This window comes from Carassius gibelio, chromosome B25 (assembly GCF_023724105.1).
Source record: "Carassius gibelio isolate Cgi1373 ecotype wild population from Czech Republic chromosome B25, carGib1.2-hapl.c, whole genome shotgun sequence".
Taxonomy (NCBI): domain Eukaryota; kingdom Metazoa; phylum Chordata; class Actinopteri; order Cypriniformes; family Cyprinidae; genus Carassius; species Carassius gibelio.
Window position 1 is genome coordinate 5,430,356 of NC_068420.1, and position 25,612 is coordinate 5,455,967.

The following is a 25,612-nucleotide window of genomic DNA, read 5'->3' on the forward strand; positions in this document are numbered from 1 at the left end:
CCACCGCCCACATGAATTCACAAACAGGGGGCGTGGCCTTGTTGCGCTCCGATGGAGAAGAAGGAAGAGCTGTTTGTGTTTGTCGCCATGTCGTTGAAACGCTGTTTTTTTTATCTCTGAGTCCAATCATCTTTGTTTGGGCTTCCCAGGGACGCTGTACTTGGAGATTAATGGTTACAATTTATGTTTACCCGAAAATTATAACGCACATGTAAAACAACTTTCTCAATCTCAATCAGTTTAATGCCGGATTTGCACAAAGATTATTCTTGAAAGATGGAGCAGTTCCCTCTTTGTCTGGAGAAGGCGTTGTTTATGGACCACAACCGGTAAGTGTATTTTATTATTTAAGTTGGTGCGTTTAACAGTTTCTGTAACTTATTACACAAAGGGCAACGCTGTTTAGCTTTGTTAACTAGATGTTAGGGCTGTGCAAAAAAACAAATGTGGTTATCATGCGCATCTCGTCAGTAAAAACGCTCCTGTGACTATAAATACATCTCCAGCACGTGCGTTCTAGTCCAATCGCGTTACCAGGAGGGCAGCCTGCTCTAAGCTGCTGTCGAATCACAGCACAGGAACCGCTGGCCCAATCAGAACTCGTTGCGTATTTCTGAAGGAGAGGATTCATAGAACAAGGAAGTCATCAGCCCGTTTTTATGACAGTGAAAACAGCGGTATACAGATAGGTGAATTGTGTGAAAAATACTGTATTTTTTTACACGCGAAACATGAACACGTTATATTGCACACTGTAAACACAATCAAAGCTTAAAAAAAGCGCATAAAACGGGACCTTTAATACACACAGTACACACATATAGCCTATTATGTAAACAAAAACTTATTTTGGATGCGATTAATCGCGATTAATCATTTGACAGTACTAATAAAAAATACAAAGAGAATGAAAATATATTCCATTTGTTGTTATTAACAACATAATGCGCATCAAACAGTACATTACGTCAAGATTTCCCAAACTGGACTTTGTGAAGGAATTTCATGGGATTTATGTAAAGTTAATAATTAATCATAAAAATGGTCTTACTTATCCACAAACTTGGAAGATTTTCCGAATGTTTAAAGGCGATCTTAGAAAGAAAAATTGAAAAGATGAAAACGAAAAATGTTAGAGATCAATGAATTCTGAATAATCGATTACTATTGTGTTAATATAGTATGTAATCATGTAATCAATAAAAAAAGTATTTAAGAATGTATTATAATTTAATTTCAAGTAATTTTTGTCATTTATAATTATTTTTAATTACCTAATCCAGATTACATGTACTCAGTTTCTGAATATGAACATACAGTAAATGCAAAATAAAATTAATATAGTTTTTTACATTTTATACTTTAGTTTTACATTTTGACCACTAATCAGTGGAGGTCAATTATGTTAATTATATTATTAATATTAAAGTTATTATTTTGGTTTTATATTTTAGTTTTAAGTATTATATTATTTGTTTTATATGCATTTTTATTTTTTTGTCAAATTGAAATGAACAATATTTTTCTTTTAAAGTGCTTTGACTGGCCACTGACCAAGGATTGTAAGTTATGTCAATTAATTCTCAAATAAAACACAAACGGCCGCCTCACACAATAAACAGCAAAATGTAAAAAACAAAACAAGCACTAGTCTACAAACACACATATTTTATTAAGTGCCAACATTCATTCAATATATTAGAAAAACAACACGTGGAGAAAATGGAGCTGATAACAAGTTACAGTTTATAGCGTTATGAGTTCAAATGCGTAATATTTGTACATTTACACAATAAACAAAGCTTTTGCCCTTGCTTCAGAAGACCCCGAGAGCACAGATGATTCAAACAAAGGTAAAAACCACAAAAACAGACATTTCCTCATGGCTGGCCGTAAGTGTCGCTTTAAAAATGATGCATAGCATAACTGGCGTGTTTTGGACGAATGATTGTCGCGCTGGTTTCTGGAGTCGATGGATTGGAGTGACATGTTCAGACCACCTTTAAACGAGTTTAGGGTTGAACCTCTCAATTTTGGATGCGTGTGTTTGTGCAAAGATGCAAAAATACTGCAGACTTCAGCTGCCTGAGACTCGTGGAATGTGTGCGGAGTGTGTGTGCTCACGCTTATGGGAATGTGCATGGTGCATGCGTCCCTATACGAGTGTGTGTGTGTGTGTGTGTGTGTGTGAGAGAGAGAAAGAGAAATCTGAAACTCCGCTGATGAAGCTGGATGAAGTTCAAACACGCCACACGCACAGGAAAGTAAAAGATCACGGCTAACTGTGAGCCGTCATAAAACAGTGACATTGTTCCTCTCTTCCCTTCTTTGGCTCTGGGGAAGGATGTCGGGGTGGGACTGTTTCTCTTTCTCTCTCTCGGTCTTCTGCTCGTCCTCTCGCTCTATTTGGAGAGTTTGCTGATGACTCGGATGAGCGCGCCGTTCTCGTCCTTCAGCCTCTGGTTGTCGGCTCTCAGATCCCCTAAAACCTGTGCCACACACACACACTCTTTACACACTCTTCTCAGTCCTTTACAGCTGTCAGAGGAGGCTTTTAAAGGGACAGCTCACAGTAAAGTAGAAATACTGCCCTCATGTCATTCCAAACCAAGGAAACAGGAAATACAAAAGATGACATTTTGAAAAATGTTCAAGCAGCAGTTTTCCAAATGAGGTAAGAATACAGTGAACAGGAGCCGTCCAGCTCGAAAAACTGTAGTCCATACAATTCAATATATTATATGTAACTTGATATATTATATTATTTTAGTTTGACATTTTAGTTTGATTGGCCACTGTTAAGCACTATCAATTATTAATTGCAATTAATCAATATTAATAACAATTCACAAAACATCTCTTAACATAGTACTTTTGTTTTACAATTAATTTAATTTGACCACTTACAAATGACTGTAAATGATGTATTATTAATAAAATTGTATTGATAAACAATAATGTTTTATATTTTAATAATAATTATTATTATTAACAAAAATAATTCATACACATATACATACTTAAAAAAAAATATTATTTTTTAGTTTGATTGGGCACTGACCAGGGACTGTCAGTTATTTTTATTACATAAAAAAAAATATTAACAATAATAATTAATACACTTGACATTATTATTATTTTCTTTTTTTACATACATTTTTTCCAAACACTTTGTGTGGCTTCAACATGAGCTTTTGGTTATTGTGATATATTATTATATTATATTATATTAACAATATTGTTTTTGTTTAGTTTTTTGTATACATTTTTTCTTTTTTTTCATCTTATAACTTTTTCTTTTGGATTTGTTTCTATGACTACTGACCAAGTGCTATCATTTATGTCAAGTGTATATTATTAATAATGGATCAAATCAATATTATTAATAATAATTCATAGTTAACTTAATAGTAATGTTTTATTTTTGCTTTACATTTTATTTTATTTAGCCGATTTGATTGGTTTCAAACTTTTAAGATTTTAGTGAATTTTGATTAAATAGTTAGTAAAATGTGCTTTATTTTCATTTGAATAAGTTAGTGTGCATGTAACCTGTTATCACTGATATACATAATAAAATAAATAAATCAGTTAATTACTTTTCTCATTGATTTAAAACCTCAAGTCATACAGGTCTGAAGAAAATTATGCCAGAATTTACATTTTTACCACCTGAACACTCCTAACCAGGTCTGACATGACAAGTTCCCAATTTTTCTGCTTCAATAAGAGAAAAAAATACAGTGCGGTGCTACAAACTCACAGCCAGAACACAGAAGCTGATGACTGATTAATATACTGAAACAGAACCAATCAGATTTCACTGTGAGCAAAGCTAGAAATAGAAACCAGGTGACTAAACTCACATTAACATGGCAGAAGTGTGATTAATCATATTTGTCATGCCTGGTAAGTGTGTAAGACAAATGCCTCGTTAAACTGGTTTTACTTGTGTTGGCTAAACTGCTCTCGGGGATAAAGTATTAATATATGCATTCAGTAGCCTCTCAGCCAATCAGCATCCAGAACTGAGTTTAAGAGAGCCAATCAGAACAAGCCTTCCGTGATCACATGCTCTCACCTTCAACTCCTCTTCCAACTCAGCGGCACGCACCTCTAACATTTTTCTCTCCTGAAACGCAAAGAAAGCAAGCATGTGGAGTGACATCACAAGACTGAAAACGTCTCTTCCATGTGCTTTTCATTCCTTCTGTAAACTCACCTTCTTCTCCATTTCCAGCAGAGCCGTGCAGTCCGTGAATCTCTCCTGCCTCTGTTAAAAACACAAACACAGGAGTCAATTATACTCTTATTTGGTATCCCACTGATATTAAAAGAAAAACGCAGCAATATTAGAGTTTCTACAGTAGTCATTCATACATGTGTACATCTATAAATTCATATATATATAGATTCTACCTTTACTACAATATTTATTAGTAATATACAACCAGAGTTTGAAACAAAAATTCAAATTCTAAATAAAAATGTATATACAGATGAAGATATAACAAATGTTTAGACATTACTTGATATATATAACATATATTTCAAAAAGTGAGTTTTTTTCCCTGAAATGTGTCTACATCATAAGTATAATTATTTCAGTTTAACTCACTTTAGTAGAGTATGTCGTATCAAACTAAATGAAATAAATAAAATAAGCTTAAGTGTGTTACAATATTTTATTTTAGTTGAAGTTTATTTTATTTTTAGTAACGAACATGTACAGAATTATTTATTTATTTTGTAGTTTTTGTTATTATATTTACATTTTCGTTTATAGAAATATAATAAGCTTAAACTAAAATGACTCAATTCTTTAACTTAAGTTGTATTATATGTAATATATATTACATACATAGTAATAGTATATAAAATATTTCTAAAAGCAGCATTGAAATGTCTAGCGACTTCACTTATATTTTTATTTTTATCAGTTTTATTTGACATTTGATTACCTTTGTATTTTTTTGTAATTTCCAAATGCTTTAATATTTAATACTGTTAGTGTCAAATATTAAATTAAGCATTAAGAAATTAGATACCTTTAAAAAAATTATTTTGTGAATTATTTTCTGCTTTAAAAATAGAAAAATGGATGTCAGGATATGCTTTTATATACTAGATCAAAAGTATTAATTTTCCTACTAGATAACAAAAAGTATATAAGTAAAGTATTTCTGAACTAGCAATCACAGTAATCTGACGTGTGTGTGTGTGTGTGTGTGTGTGTGTGTGTGCGCACCTGTGTGGCCTTTTCCAGCTCCACTCGGGTCAGTGAAATGGTTCTCTGTGTGTCTGATAATTGTGACTGCAGACGGCGGTTCTCTCTGGACATCTCCTCGAACAACTGAAACACACACACACACAGGATACAGACATAACACACACACACACCTCCAACCAACACAATCAGCCAAACCACAAGCCCCTGCTGACCTTCTTAAAGTCTCTGGACTCTGATCCCCTCGTGAGAATACAGTCATTCAAGACCGAATCAGACCTGAGAGGAAGGAAAAACCGAGAGAGAATGAGAAGGACGCAGACGTCGCCAAACAACGTGAGAGGTCAAAGGTCAGACTTGTACCTGCTGCTCGTGTGTCTGTCTGTCTGCATGAGGAAAACAAAATATCTCCCGTCAGGAAGAAACCATAAGCACATGCAAAACTTATATTAAACTGATCATGTATATTGCCACGCCTCATTAAAATCCTATCACTGTCAATCATTTAACAAGTGCATGCTGATTGGTCAGACCTGTGGGTCCCGCCCACTGCTACTCTCCTCCTCTCCACTGGGGTCGTTGTCATCGCTCTGAAAACACAAAGGGAAATGCTTAAATCCGCTCTGTATTTCTGAGCTCCTGCTTCAGTCCCGAGTCCCCCTCGTCTTCCTCACCTCTCCTGTTTTCCCTCTCCTCCGAGCTCTGGCTCTCCTGCGCTCCCTCGCTCGCTCCTCGCTGTCAGCATCTGACACACAACGCAGAAACAGAGTTACAGACGATGACACGACTCAACACACCAGTGTAGTATCATGAACTCCAGTGATAAAGGTCAAAGGTGAAAGGTCACCCTGTCTGTCAGGTCGTGGAGCACCAGGAGGGTGTGTGAGCCCCAGCAAATCTGACTTCTGCAGGTTAGCAATACGAGACCGCCAGCTCACTTCCTGTGCAGACATAAATAAATAAATATATTATTATTAATTTAATATATGTAAATAATAAGGACTGATAATATATATATATATATTTTGCATATATAAATATTATTAATAATATATATAATGTATTTTGTTTATGTATATATATATATATATATATATATATATATATATATATATATATATATATATATATTTATTTATTATTTTATTTTTTTCACACAAAATATATGCATATATTTACACACAAACACACAGGTAATAACTGTTTCCAAACAGATTTCTCAGACATTCTCTTCCTCTGCTATTTTTCAGGCATCAATTCAGTTTTAGAAAGTACTATAACATCAAAAAAAAAAAAAAAAAAAAAAAAAAAAAAAAAACGCCAAACTTGACCTTTAACCTTTACATTTCTGAGTGGTACAGAACATATGCAGATATTTGGATTAAACTCAACCTTTCTCACCCCTTCCTCTCCCTTCTTTTGCTTCCCTTCTTTCTCCTCCTCCTCTTTCTTGTTCTCCTTCCCCTTGTTTTCCGTCTTCATTGTCTTCTCCGCTTCCTGCAGGTCTGTGAGAGTAACACCCTGAAGAGCAAAACACCACACACAGTCACACGGGGACGTCTGGACTCCAGCTGCGCACAAACACAAAGCCGCTCTACACGTGTTTGCCCTGTGTTAAGGTCGGAGCTCAGGGTTAAAGGTCATAGAGCCTTAGACTGTTTAATGCATATTCCACATATAAATCACCCTATTTCTCCCAGCACTTTTGAGAAAGCACTAATAGCTGGATCAATTGTGATATCACTGGTTTCTGATTTACCGGTCAAAATATATATTTGTGGTTTGGTTGAAAAGCAGTGTTACTTTATTACTGATATATTATTAACGAACCTATAGCTTTTTTTTCAGTATTTCTATTTCAGTAAGTTGCCAAAGTAATATTTTTTATTGTATTTTTTATATTTTCCAATCAATGAATATGATTTTTAACAGTCATGAGGCCAGGCTGACCTGCGTGGAGCGTCTGGATTGACGAGCGTGTCTGGATCGGGCTTTTCTCTGAGCTTCTGCTTCCTCATCACGCACTGGAGTCAGATAGGACCTGCACACACACATAAACACAAGCTTCAGCCAATTAAAACAATGAAAACACAGCTAAAAACTAGCTTGTAGCTGGACCAAACTGGTTTAGATGGGTTATACAACCAGCTGCTGGACCTTGATCAAGCTATTTAAAGCTGAAAACAATAAACTGATTATTAAATGTAATAATATAAATAATATATACTATTATTTTACATATATATTATATATAAACTGATTATAAATTAGTATTAAATATAAATACATTTTTTTGTTTTAACAAAAATGAAACCAAACTATGTAAACACTATTAAAAAAAAAGTTAAATATTTATAAATATTTATAATTAATTTATATATTTATATATATATATATATAATTTTTGCAGTAAAAATGCAGTAAATAAAAAATAGCTTTTTTACACATAAACATAAATATATAAATAAATGATTAATCACATCCAAAATAAAAGACATACATGGCTATATTAAAGATATTTAAGAAATATATGTAAAATATATTTAAATATAATATAAATCATATATAATATATATTACACATACATATATTGTGTAAACATTTGCTTTTTTTTTGATCTGATCAAATCACAATCAATCGTTTTGAAAGCAGTAAAATTCATCTAAATTATGTAATTTGTTATTTATATATTATATATATATAATAAAAAATTACACACACACACACAAACACACACACACACACACACACATATATATATATATATATATATATATATATATATATATATATACACGCATATACACACACACACACAGACATCATTCACAGTGTTTTAAGAAAGTGCATGGGTCAAAAGTCACTTCAGGCTAGTATGAGGTGTTTCTTCCTTCAGGATGGAGGTTTATTAGCTCTCTGTCGTGTGTAAATCATCACACACTCACTTGCGTCTCTGTTTGGTCTCCGTCTCGCCTGATGTGCTCGTCGTGGTAACAGAATTCGAGACGGGCTCCTTCTTTTCGGCCTCTTCTTGAGCCGACCTGCAAGAGACACACCAGATGATACGAATACAACACAGACACGGTCAAATCACACGCGATCGGAGAGACCCACGCACCTCTGAGCCACTAGATTACTGAAGCGACTCAGTCCAGAGGTTGCCGTGGTTCCAGAGGTCACTGAGGGGTCGTCAAGTTTCCTTCCATAAGACGAGCTGCGAGGTAACGAGGGGTTCGGAGCCGACACTTCAGCGCTGGACTGGCTGTTCAATCGACGCGTGTATGAAGAGCTGCGGCTCAGCAAGCTACACACGCACACACACACACGGAGGATGGATGAGCGTGGAAGACTCTCAGAACAGGAAGCAGTCTTTGTGTTTCCTGTGTGTCTCACCTGCTGGAGTTGTCGGGGGTAGTGCTGGTGTCACTGATGCTGAAAAGCCGTCTGGACGGAGTGGGCTGAACACGGGCCAACCTGGGCTCCTGAACACAGGAAATGACATCACTCTGAGGTATAATATAATATATTTTCTGATTAATGCTGGTAATGAAAGTACCATTTTTGAGCAATCAGTTATCTGTTTTGTGATACCCTTTTAACACTTTTTAGAAATGAGTTATATATTTTTACATTTATTTTTATTATATATTTGAAAGAAAAGGAGTAAAAACTACAGTGAAAACAGTAATATTATGAAATATTACTACCATTTAAATACATATAAAATATATTTTAAAATGTAGTTTATTCCTGTGATGCAAAGCTGAATTTTTAGCATCATTGCGCCAGTCTTTCTAACATTTCTAAATGATTTTTGCAATTTTTAGCACTTTCAATATTTTCCAGGATTCTTCGAATGAAAAGATGAAATGAAAAGAACAGCATTTATGTGAAATAGATATCTTCTGTAACATTATAAATGTCTTTACTGTCACTTTTGATCAACTTAATGCATCTTCGATGAATAAAAGACTTAACTTCTTAAAAAAAAAAAAAGTGGACAAAAAAAAAAAATTGTTTTTACTGCACTGTCCGACATAAGGCCTTATCGCACGGTTATTTTATACATTAAATATTCAATTGAGAAAAACATTTCTATAATAATATGAAGTAGATTTATTGATATAATTACAGTGACAGAATTCCTGCGCACACTTATACAGTATAGATATAGTGTGTGTGTGTGTGTGTATGTTACCTTATTGTCAGATTCAGAGCTCAGTCTGGGACTGGATGCAGAGCGTGACATTCCCAGTTTGGTCTCGGGGCCCTTGGGGGCCTCAGTGGCTGGCTCAGAGGCCCCGGCCGAGCCCAGAGTCACAGAACTTCCTGCTTTACGCAAAGAGGTCCTCCAGGAACCTGGAGCCTCTGTCACCGAGGTACGGACGGGTTCAGCCTGCAAACACACCACACATTATATTACCGTATTTTTTGGACTATAAGTCGCACCTGAGTATAATACGTCTTGATGAGGAAAAAAACATATATAAGACGTAATGGACTATAAGTCGCATTCATTTAGAACCAAGAACCCTCTGGCGGCTGGAGACGGTAATGTTTTCTCTTGGTTCATGTCAAATTAATTTTGATAAATAAGTCGCACCTGACTATAAGTCGCAGGACCAGCCAAACTATGGAAAAAAGTGTCATTTATAGTCCGGAAAATACGGTATATCACTAAAAATACTTTCCAATATCGCACTTTATTTTTCATTTACACATTAATATGCACGAGGGCTGGAATGGTTATGATGTTTCTGTTTTTGATCAATGTTATATGCATTATATTCTATTCTATTATATTAGACTTATTATAGGTACATTTTTCGGTTTATTTTTGGTAAAAAGTAAAAGAACAAACAATTTTCATTATTTGAAATTAAATAAAATGAAATAAAACCCTTTTTTTCAGTAAGTTGCCAAAGCATAATTTTTCAGTTTCATTTACTTTCACTTGATGTATTAAAATAACTCAAACTAAAACTGAAATAAAAATAAATACAAATTATACAGACATGTTCAAAACTAATAAAAAACTAAATTACTTTTTTTTAACATTTTTATTTTCTTTATAAATAGGACCTATTACATTTTCACAATTCTTTTTTACTCCAAAATAATTATAATAAATTCATTAAAACTTCCAAATGTAGCCGCAGCAATATATATATATATATATTTTTGTATTTAGTAGTTCTAATAATTCTTATAATTGTATTATCATCAGCCACTCAAGTAACACTTTTTGGCTGCAGAATTGGCTGTTAGTGGCCACATGAATTGATTTGTGACTATTATAGTGTATATAAGCACTGTACTACAGAAACTGTGTTAAACAGCTGTCAAACACTTGTGCTGCAGCTGGATTCAGAAAATCAACATCAATAATTTAATCAAAAGCCACAAATTTGCCAAATCTTTCTGGATATAAAAGCTCAGAATGACAAAAAATTTTCTGCAAATTGGCCAAAAACTAACTAAAAAGACCAGTTTTGAAGCAGGTTAAGATTAGCAGGTCTCTGGTCACCTTTTTAACCTGGTTAAGGGCAGTGCTGGTCACAGAGCTCACTGCGGGCGCTGCATTGCGTTTGTTGTTCAAGTTGTTGATAATTTCTCGAGTTTTTGCTTTTTCTGAAAAGACGTAGACAAAAGTCATCAGTTAGCTCATGTGATTTTTGATTTCTTGAACAAAAACGGGCGGGGTTTGGTCACCTGACTCTGCGTCACTCTCTGATTCGCTCTCTTCCTCTGAACTGGAGCTGCTGGAGGGTTTGGATTGGCTGGCTGTGCGCGTCGACTCCTCCTCGTCCTCTTCTGTGGGCGGAGTCTGGAGTGTGGGCGGAGCATGTTTCTCTCGCTCATGCAGGGTGATCTTCTCTCTACTGCTCATACGAGAGATGGACGTCCTGTAGGTGACGTGAAAATCACCCAATCAGTGAGAACGGAGAAAAAGACATGTGATGTAACACTATATACTGAACATTCACAATATTCCATAATGAATCAGTTTCTGTATGTGATGTTACCTGCGAGGGCGAGTTGGAGCCAGGGAAACAGGTGGGCTGGTCTCAATGACGGCCGTCTGCATCTTCTGTCTCTTTGAACGCATCTTTAGGAGACAAAAACAACAATTCAACATCAATACACAAAGAATTCAACCATAACTATACCTCATCTTTTTATTTTAGCATGAATAAGGGTCAATTCTGACAGAAATAGTCAAGAATGTCATATATCACCACAAAAGAAAGAAAAAATAAATTATATACTGCATGAAGCACATTTTTATTTCTTTATGTATATTCTAAATATATTTTTAGAATAATAATAATAATAATAAAAATTGTTTATTTATTCCAGTACTTGTTTGCTTTTTTTATTATTATTATTTTCACAACACAATTAATCAATGATTCATTTTTTTTTAACCATAAATAAGGATAAATCTCTAAGGAACTATCAAAAATAGAAGTCATCTATCACAACAAAATAAAATAAAAATAATTTATTTATGTATATAAAATACACATATACAAATAAAACGTATATATTTACAGTATATATTTTGAAAATATTTACATTTATATTTTTATATTCATATAATCTATTATATATGCATTGCATGTTTTTCTTAAATATATATATATATGCATGTGTGTGCAAACAACACACATATAATGTAAACAATTTTTTTTATTTTGGATGCGATTAATTGTTTGACAGCACTAATTTAAATATACTTTTTTTCCCAAAACATATAATATACAGATTTATTATATATATGTGTATATATATATATATATATATATATATATATATATATATATATATATATATATATATAGATAGATAGATAGATAGACACACACACACACACACACACACACACACACACACACACAGTATATATATGTGTGTGATCTAGGTTGTGCCCTTGTTTGAGATTCAATTCTTTTAAATGACTCAATACTCTCCTGTCAAACTAGCAACTTGCAATAAAGTCGTTCATGCTTACACAGTAATAGGGCATTAATGCTGATAATCTGACATCTCTCAAAGGTACAATGTGTCATACACTGACTTCCTATTAAAAACACCACTGATGCATTCAACCTTAACTGCACACACTTCCTTGAAATCTCCTCAGACTGAACACACAGTTCTGTCAAGTACAAACGGAGGTGTGTTTGATAACTTTGGCTCCGTATATCACACAGAAAACACACTGCTGTTTTTTTGGACCTTCATGCAGCAAAGATATCTGCTCCTTTGCTCAGAGCGAAAGCATTCTTAAAACATAAACCAAAGGTGATAAGATAGCAGACATAAACACAAGCAAAACTTACAGCGTCCTGCTTCTTCTGCAGTTCCTCCAAGTTATCAGCGATGTTCTCATCAGCTACGTCGAGTGGAGTTTGCCCCTATGACACAAATACACAACGAATACTTGACTCTAACTGGTTACTCACAAGATTTTATATTTATATAACAACTATACTAATCTAAACAAATTACTTTACCCAGTGCTGTACTACTATAGGGTATATTCTACTACGATACACTACAGTTTACTGTAGTAAAAACTAAAGTATACTACAGTATTCATTACAGTTCTCTATACCCCAGTATGCTGTAGCTTTCATTTACAAAGTGTTATAAATACTTAAATATACACAGTATAATACACTTTACTATAGTATGTTTCAAAAACACTATAGTATTTTTAATGCATGCACTATAAATGTCCACTCAGCCTGTCGTTGTTGTAAAATAAACCCGTTTAGGGTAATAACAAACCCCCGTACCACATTATTGACAGCGTTCAAGTCACACATGTGTTCAGCCAGCAGATTGCAGGCCTCTTCCTGTCCCCAGTGAGCCGCCGCGTGAAAAGCCGTCCAGCCATCACTGTCCCGACTGTCCACGTCTATCCCACACTTCAACAGCACCCTGACGAGCAAAGAAACACAAAGATGCTTAGAAAGGACAGCTAAAAAACAGGGTTACACTTAATTTTAAGGTGCCCTTGTTACAGTGTAATTATATTGTATGTAAGATCAATTAACTACATGTACTTACTATATGGCTAGGTTTAGGATTAGGGCATGCAATTATGCATAATTAATTGTTATTATAATAGTTAGTAGATGTAACATGGAACAAGGACACCGTACAATAAAGTGTTACCACAAACAGATGCATGATGATTCTTGAAAATGTCTCAAAAGACGTTAGTGTGACGTGTCTCGCTGCACTCACTTTAAGACCTCGATGTATCCTTTAGCAGCGGCGACATGCAGCGCTGTGGCCTGAGTGTTCGGATGAGGGACCAGAGAGGCACTTCCTGCCAACACGGTCATGGCATCCTGGAGCATCACTCTCTCCTCCTCTCTCCTGGCCTGATCCACATCTATACCTGAAAGATCATTCAAGAACAGCTGTTATCATGCTTTCCCAGGCAGCAAAGGACTTTTTTTTTTTTACATTTAGTAGATAACGTTTTATATTACAGGTAATTTAAGGGACCGTGAGACTTTATTGTTTAAGATCAGTTTGTTCATAAGGACTTGAAGTTGTAGTTCACTCAAAAATGAACATTTGCTGAAAGAGTACTCACCCTCAGGATTATACAAGATGTAGATGAGTTTGTTTCTTCGTCAGATTTGGAGAAATGAAGCATTACATCACTTGCTCAACATTGGATGCTCTGCAGTGAATGGGTGCCGTCAGAATGAGAGTCCAAACAGCTGATAAAAACATCACAATAATCCACACCACTCCACGGTCCATCAGTTAATGTCTTGTGAAGTGAAAAGCTGCATGTTTGTAAGAAATAATCCATCATTTTAAGGTGTTTTAACATAAATGAAAGTCCTCTATCTATAATATTGCTTTCTCCATTGAAAAATCTGTCTTGTCTGAATCAGGAGAGAAATATGCATAGATGATTGATTGATTTATTTATTACAAACACACAGTTTTTCACTTCACAAGACATTAAACTGATGGACTGGAGTGGTGTGGATTATTGTGATGTTTTTAATCAGCTATTTGGACTCTCATTCTGACGGCACCCATTCACTGCAGAGCATCCATTGGTGAGCAACTGATGTAATGCTAAATTTCTCCCAATCTGTTCTGATAAAGAAACAAACTATATCTTGGATGGCCTGAGGATGAGTAATTATTAGCACATTTTCACCTTTGAGTGAACTATTCTCTTCAGGACACAAAGACACACCCTCGTTCACAAAACCGATCACACCTAACAAGCAGCAGGAGGAAGTTTATAAAACCCCTGCGCAGCTCCAGTGTTTTTAATTAAGTCCTTGATGTGGGAAATTCACATGCTGTTACTGTTAACACCAAACATCCTATAAACACACACACACACACACAGTGAGCTTCTGTGAGACTAAGGTTTTAATAGGATCAAACACAGCAGGTCACGATCAGACAGATGGAGCTTTTCAGACAGATAATGTGATCCTGCATTTGTTCAAATGGGAATCTTGCAAAGAAATGTTGCAGTTCGATATCAGAAATTTTAAGGAAAAACAAGAAATATTTATTTTTACAAAAACAGGTCAATTTTAAGCTTTATCTTTTAATTTACGATTCGAATATTTAACTTTTTTTAAGATGTAGTTTTTGCCTTTATTGTGATTATTATCTCTTTCATTCCACAATCTTTCTCTTTTTCTAATCTAGGGTGTGAATCTCTCACCCTGTTTTTTAATCTCTGCCTTAAGCAGTCTTGCCATGACGTCCTCAGTAGCCACATCGAGAGGAAGTTCTCCCTCACTGTTCACCGCTCCCACATGAGCGCCGTGTTCGATCAAGTACCTGCACAAGGTAGAGAGAAAAAAAAAAACATTACAATGCTGCAATGACTCATAGAGTCCAATAGAATCTGACAAGATCGCAAGATGCATTTTAATTAGATTTAGCTAAAGTGATCAGTACTCGGAATAAAATATTAATTTTAGGCACAAGGCATTTAAGAAGGCAGCAGCATGTCATCTAGTTAGTTAGCTCACTACATTACTGACTTTGTGATCTGGATGAAGCCGCAGGAGGCCGCGGCGTGGAGGGGCGTCCAGCCTTCATTGTCTCCTCGGTTCACGTCACTGCCGCTCTCCACCAGAAACTCAACCATATCTGCGTTTTCATCAATACAGGCCTGAGGAGAGAACCAGAAAATGTGTTTAATCAACATAAACATGCATAATAACAAAGAGAAATTCTGACCAAAACTCAAAAATCTGAAATTGTGTTACAATATGATACAAATTATTGTTGTTTGGACTAGAGCTATTGTTGTTCACTAAAACTAGCGTCTTGCGGAAGAACATCGTAGCTGGAACTACTTCTCTCTGTTTATGTCTATGAAGAATCACAAAGGTACTGGGTTACTCCGCCGCGGTACCCCCGAAGCAATCTAAAATAGTCCGTATATAAACACTTATTATAGGTGCACCCTAGTGATTCAGGACAAGCTAAAAACACGGTTTGGAAAATGGATTCATGGTGTTCTCGCTTATTATATACATTTTTCTACATTTTGAACACAAACAAAGTTACGGACCGCAGCTCTGATTGGTTGTTTCTTACCGGGAGTGATGTATTTCTGCAAATGGCAATAGGAGCACTGGGAGGAGCCAGAGGAGCTTGATTTTTTCACAGATTATCTGTCTCATATTCTACTGTCAGGACATAATGACAGGTTTAACAAATATGTAAAAATATATATATTTACAAAAGTTACCTACTGCAGCTTTAAGACTGTACATGCATTCTTCAAGCATAAGACACTGCCCTTAACCTTTGATCTTCAATTACACATGAAGTGATGCATGACTCTTATCAGCTGAGCGCTCCGTCTGAATAACTCTACTGACAATCATCATGACCTTCCTACTGACATCATCTTTACAACACTGCTGGTGCCAGTGTCGTGTTGCATCATGGGAAATCTGTGTTTTCATGTCCCTAGAGTTGTCAGACACAGCTGCCGCTGGCTGCAGGCAAAACAATAATTAGTCAGCGAAGCGTTAACATGATGGATGTGTTACTGTACACATACTGTACATGTGCAGGTTGTAATCAGTGTTGAGGACTAACATCCTAAAAGCAGCCACATTACTAACTCAACTGCATTGTTTAACAGTAGCTCATGTGATTTAATAAAAACTGTAGCTTTTCCAATAACAAGCTATCTTGTCAGCAGCGGTGTAGCATGACTGAACACTACAACAGCACTTTATAACATCAAAGAAAACGAATGAGATCATGAGTGTACACACTTAGATTGACCCTGTCAGTTTGACTGAATTAACAAAACAGGTAATTTCAATGAAGAATAAAAAAGATTCACTGATTTATTCAAGTCATAATTTAATGCACAATGAATACTGTTTGTCAAGTACTGCTGATTAATGTTCTAGTCCTAGTATAGAGTCCTAGTCCTAAACCAATTGAGTATGAGACATTTATTCTTTTTATTATAAATTTATGCTGTTACTTTATTTACTTATTTTTCTTTCATGTTACATATGGTGTTCTTGAGTCCAAAATGTCAAAATTTATGTCAAGTTCGAGTAAAGGTTCAACCGAATTTATATATAATTGCAGTCCGAGTCCAAGTCCACCAACTCTGCTGCTGATTATAAATATAGTTACATAAAGTTTTATGAAATAAATGAAGTTGTTTAGATTGTTGAATTTAGTGCATTTTTTTCTGTTCAAGTTTGATAACTGGACGGTAAACTGACCTGAGTTAGTAAGTAAAGAAACTATGTAAGGCAAGTAAACTGAGTAAAGGAAGTGACTAAGTAAATTAAGTAATTATATGACCTGAGTTAGAAAGTAAAGTAACCAAGGTGAGTAAAGTAAGTGACTAATTAAGTGAATTAAGTAAGTAACCTTAATTAGTAAGTAATCAAGTAAAGTAACTAAGTTACTGAATAGTCTGCCTGACCCGAGTTTTTGAGTAAAGTAACTAAGATAAGTAAAATTAACTAAGTAAAGTGAATAACTGAATGGTCAACCTGACCCGAATTGTTAAATAAAGTAATTAAGATTAGTAAAGTAACTAAGACAAGTAAAGTGAGTAACTGAATGGTCAACCTGACCTTAATAAGTAAAGTAACTAAGATTAGTAAAATAACTAAGATAAGTAAAAGTAACTAAGATAAGTAAAAGTAATTAAGTGTTATTAACTTTACTTAGTAAGTAAAGTAACTAAGATAAAGTTACTAAGTAAAATGAGCAACTGAATGGTCAACTGACCAGAGTTAGTGAGTAAAGTAACTAAGGTAAGTAAAGTAACTAAGAGAGCAACTGAATGGTCAAACTGACGCGAGTTAGTGAGTAAAGTAACTAGGATTAGTAAAGTAACTAAGTAAAGTGAGCAACTGAATGGTCAACCTGACCCAAATTCACAAGTAACTAAGATTAGTAAACTAACTAAGTAAAGTGAGTAACTGAATGGTCTACCTGACCTGAGTTAATAAGTAAAGTAACTAAGATTAGTAAAGTAACTAAGATAAGTAGAAGTAACTAAGTGTAAGTTAATTAACTTTAATTAGTAAGTAAAGTAACTAAGTAAAAGTAATTAAGTGTTATTAACTTTACTTAGTAAGTAAAGTAACTAAGATAAAGTTACTAAGTAGAGTGAGTAACTGAATGGTCAACCTGACCCGAGTTAGTGAGTAAAGTAACTAAGATTAGTAACTAAGTGAGCAACTGAATGGTCAAACTGACCCTGTTCAGTAAAGTGAGTGAGTAAAGTAACTAAGATTAGTAAAGAAACTAAGATAAGTAAAGTAACTAAGTGTAGGTAAATTACTTATCTTAGTTACTTTACTTACTAAGTAAAGTTAATTTACTTACACTTAGTTACTTTACTTATCTTAGTTACTTTACTAATCTTAGTTACTTTACTCACTAAGTAAAGTTAAAAGAAATTAAGTGTTATTAACTTTACTTAGTAAGTAAAGTAACAAAGATAAAGTTACTAAGTAAAGTGAACAACTGAATGGTCAAACTGACCCGAGTTAGTGATTAAAGTAACTAAGATTAGTAACTAAGTGAGCAACTGAATGGTCAAACTGACCCGAGTTAGTGAGTAAAGTAACTAAGATTAGTAAAGTAACTACGTAAAGTGAGTAACTGAATGGTCAAACTGACCTGAGTTAGTGAGTAAAGTAACTAAGATAAGTAAAGTAACTAAGTGAGCAACTGAATGGTCAAACTGACACGAGTTAGTGAGTAAAGTAACTAAGATTAGTAAAGTAACTACGTAAAGTGAGTAACTGAATGGTCAAACTGACCCGAGTTAGTGAGTAAAGTAACTAAATAGGTAAAGTAACTAAGTGAGTAACTGAATGGTCAACCTGACCTGAGTAAGTAAAGTAACTAAGTAAAGTAAGTAACTGAATGGTCAACTTGACCTGAGTTAATGAGTAAAGTAACTAAGTAAAGTGAGTAACTGAATGGTCAACCTGACCTGATTAAGTAAGTTGAATTTATTAAATAACTAAGTAAAGCTAATAAAGTCAGTAAGTTAAATAAGTAATGCAAAAAATAATAATAGAGAAAGAACTACAAATAACCTTATATTTTTATATCAATACTTTTATTCAGGAAGGGCTCATTAAACTGATCAAATGTGATAGTAAAGACATTCATGAAATAACAAAACAAATTCAAATAAATGCTGGTGGTTGGAAAAACCTTGCATCACTGTTTCCTCAAAAATATTTAGCAGTTATTTTCAGCATTTATATTAATAAGAAATATTTCGTGAGCAGCATATCAGAATGACTTCTGAAGGATCATGTGACACTGAAGAATGGAGTAATGATGCTGAAAATACAGAATTGCATCACAAAAAAAAAACATTTTAAAATTGTAATAATATTGCACAATATAAGTGTTCTTAATGGATTTGAACACACAAATGCAGCCTTAATGAGAAGAAAAGACTTGTTTTAACCACAAACTTTTAAACCGTAGTGTATAAATATATAATATAATATATATATTATAAATATATATATATATATATATATATATATATATTTAAATATATAATTACCCTAAAACATTCAAGCTATTTAAGAGGCCACTTTTTAATTATAGTTTGATTTATATAGCCATCATATATAATGATATCTACGTAACTAAAACACTGTTTGTTATTGTAGTGCAGCTTGTACACTGTTTAGAATCCACAGGCATTATATGCCACTGCAAACAGCAGACAAACCACGTTACAGTGATTTTACCACTGATAAAATGAGTGTTTTCAGGCATGACGGGGGGGAAAGGCTTAACAGCCAAAGCGAGCAGCTCCCAGAGGAGTGCCTATAGAAATTTCCACGTACACTGCACTCGCTCTGCTCTCTGTGTGCAGGAGAACAGAAGGCCGTTCTGTTCCTGACTCCTTCCTCATTGTGTGTGTTTGTGTGGGTTTCTGAGGAACACTGGGAAACCTCTGTATGGAGAAGGTGTGAAGTTCTTGATGGGGTCACTGAATGAGTGTGTGTGTGTGTGTGTGTGTGTGTGACTCAGATAGCGACTGGCCTTTGCCTATGACAACAGCCGCTTGTACTGCATGAAGAATGTTTTCCATGCGCTCACTGGAGAACGACAGAGAGAGAAAGCCTTTGGATGGAAGGCATGGAAAAACTTAAAGAGCTCTGACTATATTTAATTCCTGTTACTGAGCAACAACGGGACAACAGGACCGAGATTGAGATGAGCTGCGACAGGGCATCAACACACACACAACGATTATTAAAATAAACACGAAATATAAACATGCATATTAATGTACTAGGGTAATTATAGTTAATATAGTTAATCTTTTTTATAACTTGAAATAAAACAGATTTTTTTTTAAACTTTATTTGTAAAAGTTTTTTTATTAACTGCAATAATAATGAATAACAAAACTACATAGACAAAAATATATTTTAAAAACTACTTAAAATTAAAAACACAACAAAATTACTAAAACTAAAATGAAAGTGACAAAACGGATCCAAAATATTAAAGAGCACTATAATTATACCAAAATAAAACTGGAATGTACAATACAAAAATATAATCTACTAATATCACTTTATACAACAACTACTGATAACTTTAAAGGTGTAGCGAAAATATCACAGGATAAGTTTAACCCTTTATTTGATTTATTTTGGACAAAAAGTGTATGTTTACATATCTACCATTTACTGGTCAGAAGCCACAGCATGAAAATAATAATTTACTTCTCAAAACTGATATGTTTTTGCATCCATGCTAACAGGAACATAAATATGAAAAAACGTAAATAATAACTAATAATAATAAACTTAATAAAATATAAGCAACATAATAAAACTAGAAAGATGTACTAACCAAACAGTATTTAGGACCAGAACTCTCTATTTTATAAATATGAAAATGAATATGAGCCAGGACAAACAGCGTCCAAACTTTCTAAAATACGTTAATATGGTAAATATAATGGTTTAATACATTTATTAATAATGGTATACTTTAAAATCTAATATGGTTATTCAGTTGGCTATACAGTGTTCTTTTTAGCAACAAAGCCACAATTTCCATAAATGATGATACATTTGAAAATAATAACAATTGCCTTGCTGAGATATACAAAATACATAAGATATATAAATGCAGAGGACTGACTCAAGCTGCTGTTTCTTCTGAGAAACCTTTAAGAGAAGATCTGTCCATCTGTGAACCGAACGGCTGTTTACTTTAGGACCACTGGAAGGTAAACCATCGCTGTAACTCTATCTGTGACGGAGGAGATGTGTGTGTGTGTGTGTGTGTAGAGGCCAATACTGTGTCTTTGACAGGATGTGACACTGATTTTGTCCAGAGCCAAACACACACACACACAAGCACGCGCACACACACACACACACACACACACACACACACACACACGCTGTGTGTTCCCAGTGAGCAATCAGTTTAATTTTATTTTATGCTCTCATGAATTTCTGCATATTCATGTCATGGCAATACAGTTCAAACTAAGATACGTGGACAGAAACACACTGAGACAGAGACTACTGACTAGTGTATTACTGCATCTCATAAATCCAACAATGTATATATATACATACACACGGTATCATGTTTTTGTGTTAGCTGTATTTTTAGTCTTTTTAATCAAAATAACTTTTGATTTACATTTTAACTTTTAACCCCTTACCAGTCACCCCCATTTTTTGGCATGGAGACAGAAATGGCATACCCAAAATAAAAAGGTTTTTGCTCATGATTCTTTCTGACTAGATACATAATCAACATTTGTTCACAAAGCTGACACTTCAAAGCTTACTGTTCACGAATCAGAATCACTCAGACTGTTACGATAATAGAGATAAACAGAAAAATAAAAATATTAAACACATATTTTTTAAATGTATTAAAAAAATTGTTGATGTAGGATATGAGTTTAGAAACACAGTGTAGCTGAAGCCACAAGTCTAGCAATGCTTCATTTTAAATTTCATAATCTTATCTGTAAACTGTGAATTTTATTAAATATTTTCTAAGGCCATGTCATGTGTGTTTTTAGAGAAGGCTAATCAGATTGATTTATGGCCCTTGAATTACAATGATTTTAACAATGAGTTGTAAATATTTTTATTTTTTATTTGTAATATATAATTAATGTGTAATCTAACAGCTGGCTATTTAAATATATAATGAATTATAAATACTGAAGGTTTTTATATTTAATTTGTATATATATATATATATATATATATATATATATATATATATATGTATGTATGTGTGTGTGTGTTATTTAATTATATTTGAAGAAAAAGTGTGTGAATTAAATGATATATATTTGTTAATTTGAAAAAACAAATAACTAAACTGTCCTAAATCCTTAATGTCCTAAAAAAAGAGCTTTTTATTTATATAATTTTAACACATATTTATAACATTTAAATTTGTGTGTGTTTGTATAGCAATCCATTTGAAAATATAATTCCGTTCTATTCAGGGGTGAGATATAGGCTATGGAAGCTTGTTTGTGAGTGAATGAATAAATGAACGAATGTAACTGCAAACTTTATCTTACAACTTGGACTTTCCTTCCTTGCAATCTCAGTCATTTAATAGATGCTTTAATCCATAGCGACTTACAAATAAGGAGAGATTTTAAGTTATAACCAAAAATTCGGAGATATAAAGTAAGAGTTCTAAAAAATAAAAAGCAACAACTGTAAGATGTAAAATCAGAATTGCGAGAAAAATATATTGTGAGACCAAAAAAAAAAAAAAACGTCATTGCGGTTTTATTTTTATATCCAGTAACAGAAACAGGCTTCCATAGAAATATGACTTCTAGATTAGAGAATTTGTGGTACACAGGTGACTAACTTCACTTTGAAGAGCTCACGTGAGACTCAAAGCCTCCGTTCCACAGAACTTCAGAAAACCGGTGAAACTTCAATCTGAGCTTCCTACGAACATCAGCTGAGCGCCAGCCAATAGCTGCTCTCGTCATGTAACCACATGACCACCTGTACGAATCAAAAAAAGCATGCCCTTCAGATTTTTCCAAGCCTGGATTTGAGCAAAACCTTCGGCTGTTTTTGAGTGGCTCTCTCTCTTCAACAGAAGCTTGTGATAATAGATTCAAGCAGACACATAATTACCTCAAGCATACTATCATTTTTCAACCAAAACAGACTTTTTCCCTCATGTAAAGCTCTATATCAAGATAAAGCTGGTTCCTTAAGAAAACTTTACTGTCGAAACACAAGGCTGAAACAACAAACGCCGAAAATAACCACTCCTAAACATATCATTTAAAAAGAAACATACACAGCTGAGAGGAAAAAAACAAAAACAAACAGCGGATGAAAAGAGGCCGGCGTGAATTCCAGCCATTCTCTGAAACAGCTCAGAAGACATGAGGAAAGTCTTGCTATGCCAGTTCAGTCTGGATGCTGGTGCGGTGGAGTCAGAAGCGTTAAACGTGACTCGTGATGGGCCCAAGACACTCGCTGGACAGCATTAAAACAACGACAGCAACCCTGGTACTGCAAACAACTACACAGAGTCCAGATTCATCTGTGCCAGAGGAACACAACTAGTTCAGTCCAGAACCAAAACCACGCCAGCAAGACAAACCAACAACTGGCCTTCGTGCAAAACAAGACCACTAAAACTAAATATGTCCTGGAAATACAGTTTGTCATATTATAATAGCACACACACAGCATTCAGCATCAGGCCTTAAACAGCCAAAGCAATTCTAGACTTAAACGTTTCAAAGTCACTTTAGGTTTAAACCTTTTACGTCTGCTAAAATTAACTAGTTAAACCAAATTATACTTTTTAGCATGTTTTATATATTGTATATAGATCAGTGATGCTCTTTTTTTTTTTGTCAGGATCTATTATGATCAAAAATATACTTAGAATTATAAAAAAAATTGCGCGAATACACCTTTTCTACAATTTATATGTTTTAATTTGTTTTAAGTTAATTATTGTTAATTGTTTTAATTTAAGTAATTTTGTTATTTTTTGTGCAGCTTAACGTCAAAAATGTACAGTATAAAAGCCTGTTTCAGCCGGGGAATAAATCTGTTAAAATAAGATAACTGCAACTTAAACACATAATTACGAAATGTAAATGTAATGTAAACTCGGAATTCTGGGGAAAAACTCAGAATTTCTGAAAAAATGTAACTCTGCATTTACATCATAAAATTCCAAGTTTATCTCCCAATTCTGACACTTTTCTCTGAATTCTGAGATTAGTTTATGAGTTTATATCTCACAAATCAGATTTTTCAATCTAAGAATTGGAAATATACATATTTTATATCAATTGTGAGAAACTCAGAAGCGTGAGGTTAAAAGTCACATTTGTCTCTGCGGTCTAAGAAAAATGTACTTTAAATTAAAACAAACACACACACAAACTGGCAGAAGTACTATGGATTTTTTTTTTTTATGTTATTTATTTTTTTTTTTTTGGTCAAGTAACATTAACAACAAACCTCTAAAACCTAGAAGACCCCTTTAGACCCTGTACACTTCAAGTTTTTAATAATATCACATATAATTACTTTTTTACGAAAAGTAATCTTTTCACTTTGTCAAACTGAGTAACCTTTATTCAAATAAAGTTAAAAACAATAATTAAACTCTACACACCCATTCAGTAGCTATTTCAATACTTTTTACTTGATGCTTCCATCATTTACATTATTAAACGTCATATTTATTTATTTTTATTTATTTATTTTTTGCATAAAGCAGTGTAATTCTTTTTTTACATTAACTTGAACACAAAGATAACTTTTCAGGCCGATATAAACTAGGTGTTTAAGAGTTTTCTCTTGTTTATCATTTTGGTTGTCACCGACCCACAAGTTGAGAACGGCGCCGAGAAAAGTTAGTGAACTTTGGCCAAAGTTTCCAAACCGAGTCAAACTTGAGTGTGAACACGCAAACACGCTTCCGTTACCTGATGCAGCGCCGTTAGACCGTCTACATTGGCGTGGTTGATATCAGCTCCCTGTCGCAGGAGCTCCGCCACCTCCTCCCGGTCTCCGGCGGAGCAGGCGGCCATGAACACCGCTCCCTGGGCGAAGCGCACTCTGGCCCGTCTGTTTCCGGGAGCGGGGCCCTGGCTCCTCGCCTCCGCTCCGGTCCGGTCTGTCTCCGAGCCCTGCCACCGCTGCAGCTGATCCTGTCGCCGCTGCTTCGCCGCTTCGGACCGGGAACGGTCAGTGGCCGCCATCTTCCACCCTCGGTCTCTCTCGGGGAGTTTCAGTGCATCAGACAAGTGATGTCCGATTCACTTACGAATCGTTCGTTCGAACCGATCTTTTAAATGATTCACTCGAGCTGACTCGGGTTTGTGAATCAATCGCTGGGGAGGTTCGACAAAACATAAATGTCCCCCTGGACCACAGGGTCCATTTTTTTTAATCGCCATTTGTATATCACCTGAATGCTGAATAAATAATCTTTCCATTGATGTATGGTTTGTTAGAATCTGAGGGTGCAAAAAATAATAAGAATAAGAATAATTGATAAAATCGCCTTTAAAGTTGTCCAATTTAGGTTCTTAGCAATGCATATTACTTATCAAAAATTAAGCTTTTATATATTTATAGTAAAGCATTTAGAACATTTCTTTATGGAACACCATCTTTACTTTTTAAATATTTTTTTGCATTAAAAAAAACGATCATTTGGACCACAAAATGCAGAAAAGCAGTCATAAGTAGCACTGGTATATTTGAAGGAATAGCCAACAATACAATGTACGGGTCAAAATGATCAATTTTTCTTTATGCCAAAAATCATGATATT

At 34.4% G+C, this 25,612-nt stretch overlaps 1 protein-coding gene across 1 annotated transcript; it reads right to left on the reverse strand.

The window, feature by feature from the left end:
* Positions 1 to 1,648: 1,648 nt before the first annotated feature.
* Positions 1,649 to 25,082, reverse strand: zmp:0000001167 (protein phosphatase 1 regulatory subunit 12A). The gene is made up of 24 exons (XM_052597518.1): positions 24,759 to 25,082; positions 15,280 to 15,410; positions 14,955 to 15,073; positions 13,487 to 13,643; positions 13,033 to 13,177; positions 12,574 to 12,648; positions 11,254 to 11,336; positions 10,940 to 11,133; positions 10,755 to 10,858; positions 9,426 to 9,623; positions 8,621 to 8,709; positions 8,346 to 8,531; positions 8,173 to 8,268; positions 7,178 to 7,268; positions 6,629 to 6,748; positions 6,075 to 6,168; positions 5,902 to 5,972; positions 5,761 to 5,817; positions 5,591 to 5,613; positions 5,443 to 5,506; positions 5,249 to 5,353; positions 4,223 to 4,273; positions 4,082 to 4,132; positions 1,649 to 2,489 (listed from the first exon to the last, which is right to left on the reverse strand). Exons 1-24 carry the CDS (start codon positions 25,032 to 25,034, stop codon positions 2,403 to 2,405), a joined length of 2,667 nt encoding a protein of 888 aa, XP_052453478.1. The 5' UTR covers positions 25,035 to 25,082; the 3' UTR covers positions 1,649 to 2,402.
* Positions 25,083 to 25,612: the final 530 nt, after the last annotated feature.

Excerpts from the sequence above, each read along its gene's own strand:
- zmp:0000001167 (XM_052597518.1), bottom strand. The coding sequence starts at position 25,034 with ATGGCGGCCACTGACCGTTCCCGGTCCGAAGCGGCGAAGCAGCGGCGA. Across the intron at positions 11,337-12,573 it reads TGCAGAAGAAGCAGGACGCT|ATGCGTTCAAAGAGACAGAA; the intron begins GTAAGTTTTGCT and ends TGTCTCCTAAAG. Across the intron at positions 5,818-5,901 it reads GGAGAGGGAAAACAGGAGAG|AGCGATGACAACGACCCCAG; the intron begins GTGAGGAAGACG and ends TTGTGTTTTCAG.